This window comes from Drosophila sechellia, chromosome 2L (assembly GCF_004382195.2).
Source record: "Drosophila sechellia strain sech25 chromosome 2L, ASM438219v1, whole genome shotgun sequence".
NCBI lineage: Eukaryota > Metazoa > Arthropoda > Insecta > Diptera > Drosophilidae > Drosophila > Drosophila sechellia.
In genome coordinates, this window is record NC_045949.1 from 22,814,450 (window position 1) to 22,837,091 (window position 22,642).

General features: G+C 37.1%; 1 protein-coding gene across 4 annotated transcripts in view; it reads left to right on the forward strand.

The window, feature by feature from the left end:
* The first annotated feature begins 2,395 nt into the window (after window positions 1-2,395).
* Window positions 2,396-22,642, forward strand: part of LOC6621036 (meiosis regulator and mRNA stability factor 1) — a 37,091-nt gene continuing 16,844 nt past the window's right edge. For all 4 annotated transcript variants that reach the window (XM_032714601.1, XM_032714594.1, XM_032714597.1 and 1 more), the window contains exon 1: window positions 2,396-2,486. In XM_032714601.1, coding sequence (XP_032570492.1) covers window positions 2,467-2,486 — 20 coding nt within the window. In that variant the 5' untranslated portion in view covers window positions 2,396-2,466. The remainder of the gene's footprint in view (window positions 2,487-22,642) is intronic.

Genomic DNA, 22,642 nt, shown 5'->3' on the forward strand with positions numbered 1-22,642 from the left:
ATCGTCGTATTTCATTAACATTATTTTTTCGCGATTTTGAAAACGTTTTACAATGGTTGGTTAATGGTTTTAGATTAAAAATAACTATATTTAAATGTTTCGAATAAATAATAGGCTTACACAAAGTTTTAAGGAATATCTTACGATTTAATAAATTAAAGATATTAATTTCATATATACAACCTATTTTACTGCTTGCCAGCCGGTTTCAAAAAGCTTATCTTTATTTTTGGGTTGCACCCCATTAGATGCACTGCTTCTTAAGAATACTCGCCAACTCTTCCGATTAGATTTTGCTTCAGACTCTTCAAGCTTAAAAACTTTTCGCCACTGCTTGTCTTCAAATAAGGTTTGCTTTTTCAGACTCCACGCTGAGTAAGACTCCGGGCTGCTTAAGACTCCGCGTCCTCCAGATTTCGTCACCTCGCCTCTGCTCCTGCAGTACCCGCCTCACGCTCGCCTCTGCCCGCCGCTGCGCACAACGCTTTCTGCAGATCTGCTTTTCAAAGTTTACAGTTTACCATGACTAGGCCCATTTCAGACTAATGCTCTGACGATCTACGATGCACTGCCTCTTAAACTACAGCCGATACTTTCACAAACGATTCCCTGTCGCCTTTTCCAGATAGTCTCCAGTACTCGCAAACATCGAATACTGCTTTATCATTTCATCATAAGGGTTATCAAATTCCTTTGACCACCTTTTTTTAAAACCAAGCACACAACTGGCTTTATTGACAACAGACGAAATATGTTCTCAAAATTTTTGTTTAGGGTCCAGAAGAACACTAAGATCATCAACTCATGTTAATCTATCCAAAGCCCACCCACTTAGAGTGTATGTATATATTAGCATGCATTGGGGTGACACTACAAAACGTCATATCCTTACACTTGGAGCCATTAAGTTTATAACATTATAACGACACCATATTTGAAGGATTTCTAGATCGGGTTATAAGTCCAAATGGCAGAAAATTTCTTTATGCTAGAGGCATAATTTAACATAGTCTGCCTACATAAATAACGCGAATGTTTAATTACTAAGGGAAGGTCGTTAATAAATAGGTAAAAATAAGCGGACCAAGGTAGCTCTCTTGTGGGACACCGGATAAATACAAGAAAGAGAATTTGAAAGAGGACCCGTTGCGTCTTGCCATCGGGTAGAATTCGTCATTTTTAAACGATCTTGGCAAATAGATCGGATATTGACTGATCCGATGTTACCGTAGTAATTTCAAACATGGCGAGAAACGGTAAAAAATTGTTTTGCGCTTAGTGTGTAATTATAAATATGTTTCGGATCGATACAAATTTCGATAGATTTTAACAGAGAACTTAAATATTTAAAACGGATAGACTTGAAACCAGTATTTTTAAAAATTGTATTCTTAAACCCGTTACTCGTAGAGTAAAAGGATATATTAGATTTGTTGAAAAGTATGTAACAGGGAAAAGGTAGCGTTTCCGACTATACAAAGTATATATGTTCTTGATCAGGATCAGTAGCCGAGACGGCCTCACTTCCCCTGTCCTGCCGCTCTCCTCGTGTTAGATGGTGTGGACTACGCTGCTGCGTAAACGGAGTCAAGGTAGCTAACGGCTGCCTTCAAGCAACCGCAGGACGAAAAGGCAACACGTTCAACCCTGTGTAATCTGAACGGACGCGCCTGTAGACCTAATGCATGGTTTTTACGAACGCGCTACGCAAGCTCCGAAGCAGTCTACCGGGTCTTTACAAGACTCCCGCTACGCAGGCGGGTCCTTCCTATGATTGGGCCGCCTGTTAAAACACAATAGGATTCGTAGTGTAGAAAGGCGTCTTAATTGTTTTGATGTTTGTTTTGTTTCGATGTAGCAATCGTGCTCCTTGCAAACTTTCACGTCTGTAGCTCCCTTTCTGCTAACGTTGCTTGGCGTTGCTAAGTCGTCGTCTCGTTCTCCTATTCCTTGGAGTGATTCTTCAATTAATCTTCAGGCTTTGTTTCTTAAAACTCTTTCTACAGATTCCGTTTCTTCAAACTCACTTCCTAGGAACTCTGTCTCTCCAAACTCACTTTCTCCAAGCTTTGCGTTTCGCACTGCCGTTACTAAGCTCCGATTTGTTGCGTAACTGGCAACAGGCATGCCTTCCTTCCGCAGTTGACATATGCACTTGGGCGGAGTTTTAACTCATCGCAATGTTTATTCTAGCGGAAAAGAACACTCCGATAGTTGACTACGGGGGTTTTTAATTCTTGAATAAGAATCTTGTGCAGTTATGTTTTTGGATTTGTTTCTTTAAATCGTCACGAAATCGGACTTTAGTAATTTTCATAGTTGAAGAGGTGTTTTTGTTTGAATTAATACAATGTAAAATTTATAAGTTCTACTGACAGTTTTTGGTAAATTTCAGATAAGTCAAAAATAAATCCAACCAACGTTTAAAGAAGAAAAGAACTCAAACAATTTTAAAGTTCGTACAAAATGGGGGAACGTTTCTATAGGTAAGAAATTATATTTATAACTTTATGTAATTGTATTCGTATGCGGTCTTTCATTAAAGTTACAGGCACATAAATTATATTCTTTATAAGTCGATAAAAACAAATTCGTCCTGCTTGAACATGGTTTGCTCTTTATACCCGTTATTCGTAGAGTAAAAGGATGTACTTATTCGTTGAAAAGGATGTAATAGAAGGAAGCAATTCCGACCATATAAAGTATATATTCTTGATCAGGATCAATAGCCGAGTCGTTCTGGCCATGTCCGTCTGTCCGTCTGCCCGTCCGTATGAACATGGAGATCTCAAGAGAAAAGAAAAGAAACCATTGATATCACAGCTTTTCTTACCGCGCTCAGTCGTATTTTTGTTTGATATGAGAAGTTTATCTCAATAAGATAATCTATATTTTGCCGAGATATAAGTTAATAAATATAGCTTTTATTGCTGCCTATCCGATATACCACCGTACCGATATCTAAATTATTTTATGTATAATAAATAAAATGTTGCCAATTTCTGTTTAATTCTGTTAAATTAACAAAAAGTTAGAAATGATTGCTTTAAGAGCGGCAGAGTGTCAAGATTACAGATTATTATCTGTATTGTATAAAGTCTATTATAGTCGAAACATAATGAAATGAAATGAAACATAGATGACCCCTACATAGTTAAATCTACAAAGGTTTAAGATTAGGGATATATATTTTCTTGTGAATCTGCTTGAAACAGAGTAGCTTAGCCGACTCACCAAGTCGGGACTATCAACATCACCACGAATAAGATTACAAATAAAGACTGTTCAAAGCATCGTTTAGCCATTAGCTAGGGTAAATTAATAAACCTAATAAACCTCTTCTTTTAATTGCTCAAAAGCATCTAATAAAAAAGCGTATTAGCTCAATATTTGGTGACCCTGACGTGATTTGTGCATAAACAATAAATAGTGACAATCTGGCAAGGATGTGATGTTAAAAGCTTTAACTCATCAATTAATTCGCTATTGTTGCTGACTGCTTTGTTGAACCACTGTTTCTGTCTGCAATATTCAGACAAATTAAGGGCAGTGATCATTAAAAAAAGTTCTGTTGCAATACTTATGTGCGCCTACATAGCCAAGAAACGGAAGCTGCCTCTAATTCTTCTTTGAGCTCATCTTCCCGCTTAAACTGAATTTCGAGTCGCTGTTTCCGCCGTTTCGTTGTTGTTGCTGTTGCCATGGCTGCTAGAAATTCTGGAAACGTTACCGCTTATGCAAAGAGGGTGACATTTTCGAAAAAGAAGACTTAGAAGACGGGACCAACCAGTAAACATCGAGGGCAACTACATGAACGAACTGGACAGAATTTCCGATGTAGTAATGTGCCTTAAGGAATTTTCAGGACAAGCAGGAGAATTCAGTTCTTGGAAAAAAAGTGTAGAAAGAATCTTGCAAATTTATTCAACAACAGCCGGCTCACCTAGGTACTATGGGATTCTTAACGTCATCAGGAACAAGATCGTGGGAAATGCTGATTCGGTTTTAGAATCATATCAAACCCTCTTACACTGGACGGCTATCTCGAAATGGTTGACGGGTCATTACGCTAACAAACGAGATGTCACTACACTCGAGTACCAAATGACGTCTCTAAAACAGTGCAATACGACGGTATCAGAAATTTATCAACGCGTCTATACTTATTTGTCGCTAATTTTGAAAATCAACCACTTTGCGGCACCCCCTTCACACGCCCATCGGCTGAAGCCCTAAAAGCGGCCGGAACCAATGGATATAGATCAAAGCATGCAGACGAGACGCATAAACTACATGAACAGACCTATTAATGACACGATAAATAAAATACCATTGGAACAGCAGACATTTGGACAGTCTGACAAAAGACAAAGAAACTTCCATGTGACAAGTGAGGACGAACCATTCGAATCCGACTTCGTTGATCTTAATTTTTTAGAGTAATATCCTCCTCCTTACCGTACATAAACTGTAGAATCGGTGAGCGTGGAATGATCAAAATGCTGATATACACAGGCTCTAATAAAAATTACATATAATAATTAAAAAAAAAGAAAAAGAAAAACCTTTCCATGTAAGATCTGTTGGTGGCTCTGTTTTAGTTACTCATCATGTAATAGCCAACCCGTTCGGATTGAAAAACAGTAACCTCAAATTTTTTCTCTTGCCAGCACTCGAGTCCTTTGAGGCGCTGATAGGAAATGGCACATTAAGAGAAATAGGAACAGACACATTTTCAAGACAAAGATTCATAATGAAGGAAGACAAACTAAAAATTAAATTAAATCAACAACCATAACGAGAAGTAAAAAATCTGCGACTAGAACACGCCAATAACACTCAAAAACAAATTATGAAAAAGATCTGCTCAGAATTCCCAAAAGTGTTCAGTGACCCAAACGAAACAAAAACGTTTACAACAAAAGTGATAGTAACGATTAGAAGTACTAACACCGACATATCTATTCAAGACACTATCCTTACTCAGAAGCACACAGGAAAAAAGTAGGGAAACAAATACAGGAGCTACTCGAAAACGAAGTCATAAGACCATCAAGATCGCCCTACAACTCTCCGATATGTATCGTACATAAGAAGGTAGATGCATCGGGCCAAAAAATTCAGAATGGTGATTGATTATAGGAAGTTGAATATGGCCACCATTCCCGATAGGTACCCGATCCCAGATATTAATTTTGTCCTTGCACAGTTAGGAAAAAACAGGTTCTTTTCCGTTATAGATTTAAAAATCGGTTTCCATCAGATTCCCTTAAGGAAATCCGACATAGAGAAAACTGCTTTTTCAGTGAATCAGGGTAAATATGAGTTTACGAGATTGGGCTCAAAAACGTCCCCTCTATATTTCAAAAGGCACTACAAGATATACTTGGAGACAACGTCGGTGTAAGATGCTTCGTCTATATAGACGACATCATCATATTTAGCAAAACAGAAGAACAGCATGCAAGCGACATTAGTAAAATTTTCCGAACTTTAGAAGAGGCAAATATGAAGGTTCAGTTGGACAAGTGCGAATTTTTCAAAAAGGAAGTAGAATTCCGGGGATTTTTTATAGCAGACGGTGGAATTAAAACAAATCCAAAAAAAGTAAGAGCTATCGCAGAATTCCCTAAACGTCTTTAAGAATCAAATAATACTGAAAATAGAAATCCAGGCTTATTATAAATTTGAAATAATTTTTCATGTCTATCATAGACATAATGTATTTATTCGATTTGAAAAAACTTGTTGAAATCTTAAAATAACGATTAAACCCGTATGTTATAAAAGGAAATCTTAGGGGAGAAATATGCAGGAGAAATATAATATAGAAGTGTTCAAAACTCCACAGCGTGGCAAATGGACAAATCGAAAGTTTCCATTCAACCCTAACTGAAATCATCAGATGTCAAAAAGCAAAAAACTCCATAACTCCATAAGAGGTCTTATAGGCAGATATATAGTTAAATACAATTACTCTATTCACTCTACTACTAACAGTTAACCAGTCTATCTATTTTTTGGTTGGAAGGTAGCAAATGATCCTAACCTACAACAAGTAGAATGACAAGAAACCTTTGAAAAAATAAAAAATTAACAGGAGAAAGATTTAGAATTCCACAGCAAAACAAAAGACTTTGACGAAATTTCTGTAAAGAACAACAAAAGATTGGGAACAAAACTGTCATTTAGGTACAAGGAAGTACAACGAAAAAGGAAGAATTATTTACAAAGCGCTAATACGAAACTGAAACTTAATTTACAGGTTCTTACTGGCTGCAAGCACAGCAAAAGTACAAATAACTGACAACACCAATTCCGAAATAGTAACGCTGACGACTGGGCCAGCAAAAGTACACACAGGAACTTTTCGATTAATTCATGTGATTTATCCTGGATAATACCAGAACACTATTGAAAAAATCAACGCAAAAAACAAACCGAACTAAAAAAATATGACCCAATACTACCGTTTATCATGAAGGAAGTTAAGAAATCCCAAACATTAATCGACAATCTAAGAGTTAAGAATCGGAAGAAAAGACAAAAGGTTATCCGGATCTCCAGATAGCAGGGATTTCGATATGATACAGGAGAAGATTATTGGAGTGTTGACAAACAATAATAACCAAGTCAATTTAAACAGAGCCATAATAGAAAAGGTAAATAACATTGCTGAGGTAACCAATAGCATTACCAACAGTCTAAAATATGAGGGAAATGGACAATGAGACATGAGCACCACTATTATGTTTCAGACCCAAATGCTAAAAGAAGGAATGCTGAACCTCAACCATGAAATAAGCCGAAATAACCAGTTCTCATATATTTGGCGATGAGGAAATTAGACAGGTAAAGAAGGTACTAGAAACAGATCAAATGCCATATGTCAATTTCGAAGAAGCACTGCATATAGCGGAGATAAGTATAGCGAGCAATGGTACAATGTTAATATACGTCATAAAAATCCCTATAAAAAAATCGGAACTTTGCAGCGAGATATGGAATAAGCCAGGTAGAATCGAACAATATGGCAATAAAATAGAAAGCGAAAATATAATTAAATGTAAGGAAAAACTTTACTCAAAAAACTGTAAACTGTAATAAATACAATGAAATAACCATCTGTAAACATAGAAATATAAGAGAAATAATCAATTCACCCTGCCTACCAAACTTACTAAAAGGGAAACCTGCCAACTGCACCAGAACAAATAACCAACACGTCCCAAAGTTGGAAGAGCTGCTACCAGGGACCATTCTGCTGAACTGCTTCACAGGCACAATAAATATTGACGGGACGACCACCAACCTCAAAGGTACGTTCCTCGTAACCTATAAAAATTCCACCGTAGAAGCCAAGGGTCAAAAATTCGAAGCCAAAGATGCCGTTCACGCCAAGCCCATGCTAGCAATCTTACAAACTGAAGTGGCCATGACCCAAGTCGAAGAGAAATTATCATTGGAGCTGATGATCATCATTATCATCTTGACCCTAATCCGAATGACGATCAAGACGAGGGATGAGATCAACACGTAATCACGAACGTACGTGCTTCCGGTTGCGAAACATATGTTGCACCTGCACAACATAAAAGTGCAGAAGTAGCGTCTGCCCAACTCCCATAAGAATCGGCAAGCAGCACGTCGCCAGCAGCATAGGTGGGCAGGCGAAGTTAGGTAGGGACAAATGTGAAAAACTAAAATAACTTCCGTTTTTGCGATTATGGTCATAACACTAAATTAAAATTTATTTTTTTTAATTGAAACTCTCTTTTGAGTTATAGTCGGAAACACTTCCTTATGTCTGTTACATACTTTTCAACGAACCTAGTATAGCCTTTTTTCGAACAGGTCCCACTACCGAGGGGCGCTGTCGTGTATCGTACGGCTCGATACGCGAGAAGATAGACGCGATATAGAAAAAAGAACAGAAACGAGGAAATGAATATAACGTAAAATAACTCTAATAAATATTAGTGTTAGTAGGATCTAATTATGTATTAAAAAAGTTAAAATTGAATGATTTAAGAGCGGCAGAGAGTCAAGATTACAGATAAAAGGATAAAGTCTATTATAGTCAGAACATACTCTGTAAGGGTCATGCAACAAATAGTTAGATCTCAACTTCACCACGAATAAGCTTACAAATAAAGACTGTTCCAAGCATCGTTAGCTAGGGAAGGTAAATTAATTAAAAGTAGTCTACTGGAATAAGGAGGTAATATACATCCCAATTTAGGCGCTGCAAGGCAAAAAGTAAAAAGTTTTTTGGACCGATTCCATACGGTCCGAGTGGACTACGTATTGTGGACTCCAAACAAGTGATCTACACTCAAGAATCGGACGGACTAACGAAGTAAACAAGGTTTTAGTCATGTAAGGATGATAATCAATTCCTTAGACCACCTGTTTATAAAACCAAGCACACCCCTGGCCTTATTTAAAATAGTCGAAATATGGTCCAGAAGAACACCAAGATCATCAACCCGTGTTATTCTGTCCAAAGAGCACCCACTTCAAGTTTAAATCGTGCGTAATGGGTTGACACGACAAAGGGCCATATCTTTACGCTTTGAGCTATTTAAGTTTAATACGATATCACGTTGCCATATTTGAAAGCTGTCTAGATCGGATTGTAAGTCCAAATGGCGCGAAATGTACTTGTGCTGGAGGCATCATTTTACATCGTCTGCGTACACGCGAATATTTTATTACCAAGGGGAGGTCGTTAATAAATAAGGTAAAAAGAAGCGGACCAAGGTGGCTCACTTGTGGGACACCGGATGTGACTCGGAGAGAATACAAGAAAGAGAATTTTTTAAGAGGACTTTTTGCGTCCTGCCATTCAGATAACTTGAAATCAAATTTAGAAGATCAACAGGGAAACCTAATAGATCAAGTTTTCTTACTAGAATGTAATGATTAACAGAATCAAAGGCTTTACTAAAGTCAGTGTAGATGACATCTGTTTGAAGATTATTTTTTAAACCCTGTATTACGAAAGAAGTTAGCTCCAAGAGGTTAGTGGTTGTTGATCTGCGTTTCATAAAACCGTGTTGACACGGTGATATGATTGATCTACAAAGGTGTTGCAAATGAGGAGTGATAACATTTTCAAAAAGTTTTGGGATAGCCGACAATTTAGAGATTCCTCTGTAATTGCTTGCATCCAGTTTGCTACCTTTTTTTATGAAGATGAATCACAAAGGACTCCTTCCATATATGAGGGAATTGTGAAGATTCCATAGATAAGGTAAACACTTTCAGTAGAGGCTTGCACAAGGCTTCCGCACAGAATCTGAGCACACAGCCAGGGATTCCATCGGGACCTGGCGAATAGACCAGGTTAACACGCTGAAGATCGTTAAGCAGTGAGCTTTCGTTTATAGTGGGGCAGAATATTAGATTCGACTTAGATACGGCATAAGTGTATGGCTGTTGGGAATAAGGTACAGTAGAAAATGTTGTTTGAAAAAACTTGGTAGTGTTTTCAAAATAGCGCGGAAGGGTAAAAACTTGTTTTTGCTTAGTGTTAACGAAATTATAAAACTGTTTCGGATCCTGTGCGAACTGGAACTTACAACGGTTTAAATAATTCCTGTAACACTGAGCATTAAGGTAAAAGTTTAACCGAGCGCTTACATATTTAGAAAGGATGGACTGAGAACCGGTATTTTTAAATTTTGTATAAAGTCTGGACTTGACATTTCTTAGGTGTGTCAACTCTTTATTAAACCAAGGAGGTTTAGAGATTGACGGATAGTACATCGGAACACAAGAGTCAAAAAATGATTTAATTGCGGTATTAAACATATTAGTGGCATCCGTCATTATGTTGCAGGAGTAAATATCGGACCAATTAAGGCCAGCAATAAAATTGTTTAGCCTCCGAAAATTTGCCTCGCGAAAACAGTGAATTCGCTTGGTTGACTTCTGTGATTTTACTTTTAATACGGTTCCTATTTCGATTGTCGTCACCTCGAAAGTAAGATGATATGGATCTTCAGGTTGAGTAAGAGGTGCTAACCTGGACAGAAACACACTTTCAGGACTTGTTACAAGACATAGATCCTACTGTCGACAGTTAAGATAGGTCGAGCAAGCTATCTATAAAGAAGATGAAGAGGCGGATGGTGTAGTGGCCTTCAAGACGATATTCTTTCGCGTACGAGCTAATCACGGTAACGGTGAGTTATTTTGATTGATAATAATAATTGATAGATCAACTGTAAGCTTTACAAGACTAATATTATTATGAAAAAATATCGAAAAATGGTTAAAAAATGTGGGCGTGTCAGATTTGGTTTTGGGGCGTGGAAAATATTTTTTTTGCAAATCGATAGAAATTTACCAGACTAATACAATTATGAAAAAATGCGTCGATGGGTCTTGTCCCGTCAGTCAGGCAAACCTTCTGGCGGCGATTGGCCTGGGCATATGTCCTCGTCGCCGGACAACTCGAGTCATCCCGACGCACGCAGGTCGGAACGCATGGTCAGAGCCGTCGACCCTAAAAGAAGCGACTGTGCAGTGTTCCGTAGGGCGATTCACAAGCTGGCGCCGCTGTCAGCTGAAGTTATAAGTTTTCGAAAATTGAAACCACCAAGAGCACACGTACTCTCTTCGTCGCCGCCGAAAAAATTATTTATTCTTGTCACCAAGTTTATCGGTGTCGGTGTCCCGGTCGTCTGCTCGTCAAACAACGCTTTCGGTAGCCTTGGCTGCGTGATGAATGCCGGCGAGTGTCCAATAGTCCCCGCCACATTCGTATTCCCTGTCAATTGCGCGATCATTGTTTTTGACGGTCCTGTTGGACCTTTCTCTTGGATTCTTGTGGGTTATATGGAACCCTGATCCTTGAGCCTGATTTTGGCATGGCTTCGGTGTCATTATGTTTATCGATTGTTTCCACTTCTTTGAGAAGTAGCTACGTTGTATGATCCTTTAAAGAGTTTTCAAATTACATTATTTGCCCTGTATGGGAGCTTAATTAGCATTTATGGATTTAAGTCACAGCCTGGCGACATTTTATACCCATTACTCGTGGAGTAAAAAGGCATTCCATATTCTTAGAAGAGTATGCAACAGGTAGAAGGAAGCGTTTTCAGCAATATAAAGTATTTGTATATTCTAAGATCATTTTTGATCAGGATCAATAGCCAACTCGATCTGACCCTGTCCGTCTGTGTGTTCGTCCGTATGATCTCAGAACTTATAAAGGCTAGAGTTCAGATTAACAGACATAGAGACAGAGACAGACAATAACAAATTCTAGAGACATAGACACATCGCAATTTTATTGACCAATATTGAAAAACACTTTCGAAAAATGTTTTGATATTTTTACATGATTACATTAGTCTCGTAAATTTCTATCGATTTGCCAAAAAAAAATTATCTTTTTTCATATTTTTATTACTCTTGTAAATTTCTATTAATTTGATGAAAACTTTTTCCCAAAGTCTGATGTGTTCAATGTCTTCGTAGCGGCGTGCCACTCCGCCCTTTTTAGGAACCTCCCCACCTGTTTTTGATTCAAAATGATTTGCCTTCACTTCACTAAAATTGACTTGAGGGTCTATTGTGAGCTGGTTAATGCGCGGCCAAAAGCCTGAAAACTGGGTTAGGAAATCTGTGAGTTTGGGGCACGTACAATTGTCCCGCATTAGATTAGACATTGCTGGTTCTTATGGAATGGAGAGCATTTGTATTTGATCGGGTGAACTTCTCTTGTGAGGCTTCTAAGATTCAAGTTTCTGGTTCTAGGTCGACATAGATGAGTGTTCTATAGGTTCTATACCTTTCAGGAAAACTTGAAAGCCATTGCCGCTTTTAAGTAGGTAAACGTAATTTTGTTCACCAATGCCTTTAATCTTTTTTCCATACTGGTGGTGAATTTCGTTTTCGTTGAGCTTCCATTTGATTTTTCGATTATATATTCTCTTCTTTCGCTTTCGTTTGGTGCGGTGTGCATTGTCGTCTTCAGTGCGGTGGTTAGTTGTGTTCATATGGCCATCCTTTACATATGCGAATGAATCTCTCTTGATTAAATTTCTTTTCTGTCTGTGTGCTTTGTGTACTCTCTCGTCTCGTTGCCTGTTTAAAGTTGGTTTTGTATGCTTTCTCGCTCTCCCACGCAAAATTCAACGTTATAAGCGTGCGACAGCTATAATAGCTTGCTTATAAGATATATTTTGCGTTTTTACACAGTGCACCAAAAATAAAAAATCAAAGTCCAAATTTTGACTTTAAATGTATCATTGCTTTCTCATAATTGGTATAGCTATTCAAATTTATTAATTTTTTTGTTTTGCTCTAACTGTCCGCATCAAGAATAGCATTGAAAAATGCTACTCGACATTACTCGGCAATGGAAGGCATTCGTATAATAAATAATGGTATTTAGTATATTTTTAAAACAAAAATTATATGTAGTGTTGTGTTTAGTATATAGTTGCAGATGTTCTTTGTTTATGTTTGCTATCTTTCGTTGGAGTTTTCGTTATGTCCATTTCCACTTAACTTAATAATTTTTTTTGTGCGTTGTTTATTAACATTTTAAAATTAAGAAAAAGTTTAATTCAAGTGCCGACAGCGGCCCAGGAGCAGCCATGTCATCGGGCTACAACATAAGTCCGTCAAAATTCAGAGACTATGCTCTAGACACCGCAAAATTTCTGTTTGAAAAATATCCTTGGTACCACCTCCCCCTTTAGTGCACAAGGATTTATTACATGCACATGCACATTGGATAACTTTCCGAAGAAGCTGCTGAGGCAAAATATAAGGACATAAAATAGTTTAGAATAAGACATATTTGCGAAAAATATCAAGAGTACTGACAAATACGGACCTTTTGAACAGACTTCTATTGAGCAAACCCAAGTTAGAGCTTTTAAAATCAGATTTACTTGAGCAGTCTTTTTAAATTATATATTGTTTCACCGTGTACATATGAACATATAAATGTATTATATATTTTTTTGAAATTTGAATAATTAAAATGTAAGTATATCAATGTATATAGCCTACAAAGTTATTTTGTGGTTGTTATTATTAAATGATTGAAAATTTTTCATACTATATTGTTTGCAACAAAATCATTTTTCAATCAAAATCACGATTTTCGACTGATTGTTCCTATAGCACCTATATGATATAGCATACAATTTTCGCTAAGCTCACCCTGGATATATATATACCAATTTCTTATGTAGAATTCCAAGTTTTCGTTGCAAAATAATTGAAAAAAAAAAGTTTTCCATACTAACACTTAATTTTAATCGTTCGTATGACAGCTATATGATATAGTGGTCCGATCAAGCTGATTTTTTCATAAAATTTACTACAAAAATAAGAACATTTTGTGCTAAGTTTCAAGTGGCCGCTTTCCCCATACAATGGGAACCACTGTGCAGTGGTCCAAATAGAAAAAATATGGAAACTAATGTTGGCTGCGTGTCTAGAGATAGTTTTTGTCGAGCTGCCGATTTCCTCTTCGCGTTCCAGAGCGCAAGAAAGCAGCTTGTGGTGGGCTGTCTAAGGGGAACGCAGCTTTTGACAAGTGATCAATATGACTCCACAGCTGATCAGCTGTACATCGTAGCAATTCCTCAAATGTTTCTAATATCGGCAGCTAAAAAGATTCGGAGCAATCCGATCAATCTGTTGTGGAGGGAGTCCAGCTTGGGATCGCTAGAGATTCCGATTTGTCTGCACTGGTTTCTCAACCGATTAGTTTACCACCACAAATGAATATTGAGTCCGCAATACCGGCCCAAGCTGGACCTTACCTCATTCCAAACAGCCATACTCTTACGCGGTATCAAAGTCGAATCTAATATTTTGTCGCACTCTAAACGAAAGCTCATTGCTAATTTTTTGTGCGTAAGCCTCTACAAAAACTGTTTACCTTAGCTCTGGTATCTTCACAGTTACTCGATATATGGAAGGAGTCCTTTGTGTTCCCTATCCATTAAAAAGGTAAAAAATTGCATGCAAGCAATTACAAAGGAATCTCTAAGTTGTCGGCGATCCCAAAACTTTTTGAAAATGTTATCACTCCTCATTTGGAGCACCTTTGTAGATAAATTATTTCACCATGTTAGCATGGTTTTATGAAACGCAGATCAACAGCTACTAACCTTTTGTAGCTATTAATAATAAGTATAAAGTTATGACCCTTTGTCTTGTCAACCCAATTCTTGCGAATTACACTCTAAGTAGGTGCGGTTTTGACAGAATAACATTGGTTGGAGCCTTTGTCTTCTTCTGGATCTTAAACTTGTCAATAAGGCCAGGAGTGTTCGTGGTCTAGATCTTACTAATAATTACAAATATTTGCTCGTTTATGTACTCTATTCTCTATCGCGTGTATTTCTCGCGAATCGAGCGTTACGATAGACTACAGCGCCCCTTAGTTGGTTGGGCGGGAGGTGTGAACGTGGGTCTCGCTCGTATACAAAAAAACCTTCCCTTCACATTAGATCGGATCAAACCCCTAACAAAATTAATTTGGTGGCCAGGAAAAAAAAAACAATTATATAACTATACTATACTATATAAGAACAACTGTAACATAATGGAATAAACACAACGTAAGGCTAAATGGAAGAAACACAATATTGTGTAGAGAGAGTAATAGTAGCAGAGTCAATAGAATACATCCTTACTAAACTTATAAATATTTTCAATGAAATGATTATACGGGTTTACCCTGCTGGTCTTAGGTTAGACGCACGCTTAGTTGCATACAACTTTGCTATTTATGTATTTAATGAATGACGACAGAAAATAAGTTAACATGCAAAATAATATCTTATTTAATAATACTTTAAATATATTATACAATTGATTATAAAAATTTAACAAAATTCTGTTTTTCAAACATTTTCTTAAAACTACTACTTTGATTTTTTAATTTTTTTATAAGTAGTTGGATTTTAAGTTAAATTATGAGTTAGCAATGAGTACTGCCTCCCTTGTTAGTAATAACTTCGTAAATCCGGTCCTGCATAGACTGGTACAAGGAATCTAGCTCTACTGATGGAAATTAGCTCTGCTAATGTTTCCTTATCTTCGTATTGCTTTCTTCCGTCGCATACCTTCCGTGATAGCACGCCCCAAACATGTTCAATAACGTTAAGATCTGGAGCATATGGTGGCGAGGTCATGATATTAACGTTTTGACTTGAAATAAAAGACTTTACTACTTGAGAATTATGAATAGAAGTTTTGTCTTGTTGAAAAATCCAAGGAATTGGTCCAAAGAGATCTTTTAATTTCGGAAATACGGACCCCAACAATGTTTTCAAGCGATCGCCATTCATCTTTTGATCGATAAAAATTAAGTCAATTTTATCGTAAAGCACCCCACATCATTATTCCTCTTCTCCGCTAACGTGGCGACTTAAATATATATATTATACTATATAATATAATAATATATATTATTTTCGATTTCCGCATATCGTGATAATAATATTAAAATCCATCAGGGCCATCTAAATTAAAACGTTTTTCATTAGTAAAGACATCATTTAGTCGAGTGTCAAATTGGACAGTCCACGTAATGTATTCTTTGGCGAATAGAAGCCGCATTTTCTTGCCTATTGCACTCAAATGGGCCTTTTTTTATTTTTAGAAGCTTCAGGTGTTCTGCATTTCTGATAGTACGCTGAATAGTTAAAAGGCTCCTTTACTCCGGCCAATTCGTTGATCTTAGCGGAAGAGTTAGTCGAATTCGAAGCAATTCCAACAATTTGGCGCACTGATTGTTTGTTTTGATAGGGTCTTTTTTCGCCTTTGAAGTTATTTCCATATACCTTTGGATCTTTCAAATATCTGTCAACAGTTCTGGAGCTGCGATTTATTTGTTTGACAATGTTCCGATTGGACAGTTCTTGCGAGTGAAGAGACGTTCCATAACAGCAGCTTTTCCCATTTTTTCTTCAATTGTTACTGGATTACACTTTATTTGTTTATATTTTTTTTAATACGAAAGTTGACACTTGTCCACGCAATACGAAGAAATTATAGCAGCGTCTAATTCAATGACCAAGCGAAAACACGTCTGATTGCCAAAAAAATTTCTAAAATCTTCGAATGTACAGTTATTTTTTGCAAATCACCCAGCTGTGATCATAACCAGAGGAGTGAGCCCAACAGGTCATCTTCTCGCAAACGATCACGCGTGGTAGCGGGGGAAACAACTATCACCCACAACGGAGAATTCACTTAATGTGTACAAGAGATAAAGATTAACGTAACAAGAACTGCAAAGTGTTATTTCTGGTAAACGGGTGATGAAGTTTAATATCAAATTTAAATTTGGTGGGACGAGCACACAACAAGCACATCAACAAAATCAGTTCGTTACAATTTCTTCAATAAACCGTACTTTGGAATAAAATATTCGATTTTTTTATGTTTGTTAAAACAAAACATATTTTTCTCTATTTTTCTTAACTGATGTTGCCGTGCACAATCTAACCACAAAACTGCCCCAACCGATCACGGCCACACATGTAAAAAATTGAAGAGTTGTATTATAGCCGTTACTCGTAGAGTAAAATGAAAAAAAAATACGAAAAAAACTTCGTTGAAAAGTGTGTAACAGGCAGAAGGAAGCGTTTCCGACTGTATATTCTTGATCAGGATCAAAAGCCGAGTCGATCTAGCCATGCCCGTCTGTCCGTCAGTTCGCCTGTGAAAAACGCAGCGCAAGTTTGTTGACCCATGTTGCCACGGCCACTCTAACGCCCACAAACCGCTAAAAACGGCCACGCCCACACTTATAAAAATACGAAAAAATATCAAAGCATTTTTCAAAAGCGTGGGCGTGGCAAAAAAATATGAAAAAATATCGAAAACAATTTTTAAAGTGTTTTCGTGGCACTTCTCGGCGGTTTGTGGTCGTGGCAGCATGGGTCAACAAACATGTACTTCGTATATGGCTCTAGAATCTGTATGCTGAATCTCAACCTCCTAGCTTTTATAGTTCTTGTGATCTAAATGTGCATTCGGACGGAAAAACAGACGGACAGAGTGGGATCGACTCGGCTATTGATCCTGATCAAGAATATATATACTTTATAAATCCATAGAGTTGGACAAAACACACAAGATTCACTTGAGATTTTTAAGGACCCGTGGTGTTATTGGTTGTCTCTTACAAGTTCAGTGAATTTGTCTTTGTCTAATCATAATAATAAATATTTAATAATAATAATTAATATTATTAATTAATATAATTAACTAATAAATGAATATAATTAATTAATTAATATTATTATAATTATATAATATATGTTAAAATAAATAATTTACAATGAAGCAATAAATAATTTAAAAAGAAAAGTTTTTTATGAATGCAAAAAATAAATACATTTAAGATAAATGAGGAAAATGGTGCAGCAGGTAGAAAAAATACAATGCAGACGAAGGCTTGCAAAAAAGAAACCATAATACTCAACACACTCAATACAATTTTCGTCTTTACCTTTATGTTTCTCTTTTCACCCAAACTTCTTGCGATGCTCGCGTCGCCCATTATGTCAAGTATAATACAGTGGGACATACATATGTACATAGTGACGTATTTGCGCCACCCAAACCGGCAAATTTCATTAATTCAATGAACAATAAAGCACTTAATTGGTTCCCGTACTGTATGCCATCTGCTTAGTATGCGTTTTGATAAACGAATTCTTTGGCAACGATAAACAAATTCTTTGGCAACGGCACTTAGCCATTCATGTAAACAAATCCCAAAGCCTAACCTAAGCAGTTTTGATTGCTCTCCTGAGGCTTCTCCTCAACTTAAGAATCGAAGGAGCAATGCTCTCCCAAAATACACTAACATATTTCTTAAGCACAAAGGCTTCTCCTCCATTTCACTTACATTCACTTTCCAATCTTATGCTGCGCATCATACAATAAAGAACAAAAATCGGTCTCGATACTTTGACCGTCTTTTTATTTGGAAAAAACTCTGATTTCAGCGTTGGACTAAGTTTGTATACGAAACAGTTTATTTAATAGATTCAAGGCAAATTGTTGTAGCTGTTTATTTGTAACTATATATACCCTTAATAGTAGTATATCCGGACGTGGTAAAACGTTGCAAAATAAGCGACCGATTTTGTGTTGCAATTGACTAGCGATAAATTTTTTAAATAATTTCGGAAGAGCAATTAGCAATTCCGCGAGAGTTTCCTATCCCAGAATTATTTTTTAAATGGATGAACCATAAAAGAAAAAAAGGCGGGGTTACTTTTAGAGACCAGAGACCATGTATATATTAAAATTTAAGTACCGAATATTTTTCAATTTCAGCAACTGGTGTATTTAAAATATTTAGGGATACTAGATTTTTTTCTATAGAAAAGCAAGCTGTTGAAAAACACTGAGAAATATAAAAATTTATTTGAATTTTATTTCGAAAATCAGATGTCGTTTGTGAAAGTGCACCGTTTACTTCGCCGGACACTAATCCACTAGCATACCACTTAGCGAAATGCACATTTTGGTGCGGTTTATGGACTGGCGGTATCATAGGTCCGTATTTCAAAGACGCCGAAGGAATGAATGTTACCGTCAACGGCAACCCCTACCGAGCCATGCTTGACGAACTTTTGTTTCCAAACAAAAGAGAATGGTCTAGAAGACATTTGGTTTCAGCAAGACGGTGCCACACAGTCCGTCAAACCACCGACATATTCGTCGATGTGTTCGGTAACAACGTTATTTCCAGAAATGCTCCTGTGCAATGGCCATAATGACTTTCCCACACCTTGTGAAGAAATTCTTCGAACTATAAATTTATCAACCAAACAGAAAATACACCCTGGTGTAATAATAGCAAATAATTTCATATAAATAATAATGCACTAGTTTATACGTACATTCTGCTTTTGGATATCATAAGACTTTGAAGATTCTCTCGTTGCACTGTGGTCCAGAATTCGATTTTTTTGGCATAAAGTCTAAAAATTGAGCTACAGACTTGAAACTTTGTACATTTTGTTGTTAAATCACAAATAGTTTGCGAACAAAATTTGGAGTCTGTGCGACCACGCCCTCTCTTGCCTCCCATATTAACTACTGGTATGACTCAGGAGTCAACGAAATTTCATTGTTTTTTTTTTTTAAAGGTGTGTATATTGTTGTTTTAAAAATAATCGCCTCTTCTTCTTTTAGTTCTACATTATAAATTTCCGAATCTGAACTCGAATCAGAATCAGAATGTGAATCCAATATTTTGTCTCATGGATCCGGTTTAAAATTAGACTGTATTTCCAAAAGACTTATACTGCCTTCGGAAGTGGTTTTTCCTATTTTCTCTCTCTCATTCATTTAAAGAAATTGTTGATAATAGTGGGTCCGAGGAATCAATCGCTCTGTGGAAAATATCACTCATCCTATTGATCCGACTATTTTTCCTTGCATGTGATAGTCGGTCCCTTTTGTAAAGTTTATTCCAGGCATCGCTCGCATTTTCAGTTTCCTTCTTAATCTTTCTCCTGCATTTTGGTAAGATAAGTTTCGGCGTCCCATTTGCTGGGGTGTCTTGGAGTTTTCAAAATCACTAACAAGAATTGTTATCTTAGACGCCATCCACTTGGTATGTTTGGAAATAAATCGGTCTAGTTGTCTGTTACACTCGGGCAGTTTTTTTTTAATAAATAATTCAAAATTTACTATTTTTTTGTAAATCTCTTCTGTCTTTTTCGATTCCTGAAACATAACTTATTTGCCTATTGTTACGCCTCCAAATGTCCAGGAGGTCGCTATGTCTGAACTCGAACTTGCCTATAAAAAATCAAATTTTTAAGAAAACGAGCAAAAATGGGCAAAAGATATTACTTTACCGTGAAAGACAATAGTTAAAGGTACAAACTGACGTTTTAACTTTTGTCAGAAATTGTCAGAAAATTAGTTATACTCCACGAAACACAGGGGGCACGTTAGAATTTTCTGTTAAAATACACATAAATTGGATGTCACACAACATAAAAACAGTACAACAATACATATATTACCTACATAAATTAAAAACATCACACCTTTGCATTTATTTTCCATATTTTACTATAATTTTTGGATGCGTATTAACGATTGTACTACGTGCAAAAGTAAGCAAATAATTTGGCTGGAATTGCATTCTCTCAATCAGCTGTTTAACACTGGACCTTTTAAAGCTCATAAAAAGATTTAGTGAAGCTTTCGGTCAATTTTATTTTTGGTTTTTATTTATATGATCAATTTTCTATTAGAAAATAATTGCTAAATTACGATATATTGCCATAAAAATTTATACTTTATGCCAAAAAAAACGAATTCTGGACCATAGTGCGTTGGTAGAAATTACAGTTCGACAATAAACGAATGTCATATATGAAGTCGTTTACATGGAAATTCAACTCTAATAAATTAGTTCATCAATCACAAAGTAGGGAAAATAACGAAATTCTGAAATTCAAAAGTTTAATCTGGCAGGACTAGAAAAAATCCTAAACTGTGGAGAGACGAGAAAATCCTGGACTGGGATGGTACGGTGAATCCCAAGAGGACACATCGTGAAGGTAGACCTGCTGACTCCATCTTTCGTTGTCTTCTGATGCTATCTTCATAAGCAACTTCCGCCAGCAGAGCTGACTGCTCCTTGTTTCGTTTATCGACCATTTCGGTGGGAAAGGGCAGGTTTGAAACAATAGCACCCAAGCTCAATCGGTAAGCATACCAGATCGCGGGCCATAAAAATGCGTCATGAATTTTCGGTACAATACAGACGTAGTGGGCTCCACGCTGTCATATGAAACTTCCGGGCACCGTCTTATACGCTTGCAAGAATGCAAGCGCATCCTTGAATGCACTCGTTTTGGCTGCAGCTATGCCGTACTTAAACTCGACTCGCTTAGCTTTGTATGATCACAGCTCGTCCTCTTGTGTTAGAACTCCGAATGCCCCATTCAGGTATCGAGGTCGCCTCCTTGCATGGTCAACAAGCTTTCCAAGCATTTCCCCTAATTGCTCCGGTCGCTAGGTGGAGCGATTGCGATGCTGAGCATTGGTGCTGTTTCCTACTCTTCCATAGATAGGTTAGTATGACAATTTAATTCCCGGTGGCCGTATTCCAGTCACCTGAAGGATCTTAATGAACGTATGTCCTGGACGATGCGGTACCGTGACCATCCTCCGGTTACCGAACACTGTTGCGAGCGCAACCCTCCTCTCAAACGAATTTTTTTACTTAATATATTCTTTAGTATATTCTTCAATGTTACAAAATATGTGGTTTTATAAGGATTATCCAAACATTCGTCTGCACGTTCTAATTCGTACGACAACAATTCAATGACTTCTCACGAAAAAAGTGTTTAGAGATGATAATATAGGGTAAAGTTGGAAATTGGACTTTGCTTTCCGTCGGATTTGTAAATCTTATTTTTGAATTCTGTAGCCTCTTTGCCAAAACATCCGACTGGAAATCTGTGTTTTCAAAAATCTGTTTTGATTAAACCAGAAACTTGTAAATGGTCGCTATCATTGCAAGTCAGTTAGTATTGCCAATAATTAGTTCTCCGGCTTATGGAACAGTTGTTCGTAGTTATCCAGGTAAACCCCTTACATGACAGACCTATTTTCCTCATGTTAAAAATTATTGGGATGTTATATCGAAGAAGACTTGAAAGTAATTGAATGCCCGGCGAGCAGTATTAGCAACATTTGTCCCTCCGAATCCCCCTTGTTTTGGTTGGTCGACCTTAAGCGACATAAAAAATCTTTTGATGGCGCAAGCCTGAGTTCATATTTGTAACGGATAGCATTTTTAGATTTTACGGAGTACTATGGTTCGTTGCCTGACAAATCTATAAGGCGCAGAGGCGTTACTGTCCTTGCAAAATGTGGATTTGCAAAATGTGGATGAATCGTGTTCATCTGAGTGGTAGTCAGTCTACGCCTGGTTGTATTTAGATTATTGCTATTATTGCTATTGTATTAGCCTCCTCTTGATAACTAAAAATTTAATTTTCGCGAAAAGATTAAGCTTATATTCTAATTAGGAAATTAATCAGTCTACAAGATGGACAAACACACTTACTCTACAAATTTCAACAAGCTATTCAAAGTTAAAATTGTCTTTTTCTTAATTTTTTTACTTTGCCTTTATTAATTGAATTTTCTCAAAATTCAGACTAACAATAAGTGTATCAAATCTTATACTATAACCTATATGCTGGATATATATAAGTTAACGCAAGTTGCACTTGCATCAGGGTTCTCGGCACTCGCTGCCGCATACCTCACCTTGATATGACAACCAACATGCTGTGGTTCTCCAAATAATAGTCAAGATAGTTAAGAGGGTTCGAGTTTACGATTAGCTTTATTTTAAGATTCAGTTCGCGATCTGCTAGCGGTTCCGTTATGTGTCCGTTCGAGACTGACTTCCTCTTCTCCCGCCCCGCTGCTTTTATATACGCTTCCCCCGTTGACCCCTCACCCTGAGTGCGAACAACGGCACTTGTTCCGAATGCACACATACACAAACATGTTACTAGACAGGCCCCGAGTCGCCTGCTGACGGGGCCCGAAAACACGAGAGCCGAGCGCTGGTGAGTCCTGACGAAGAGCG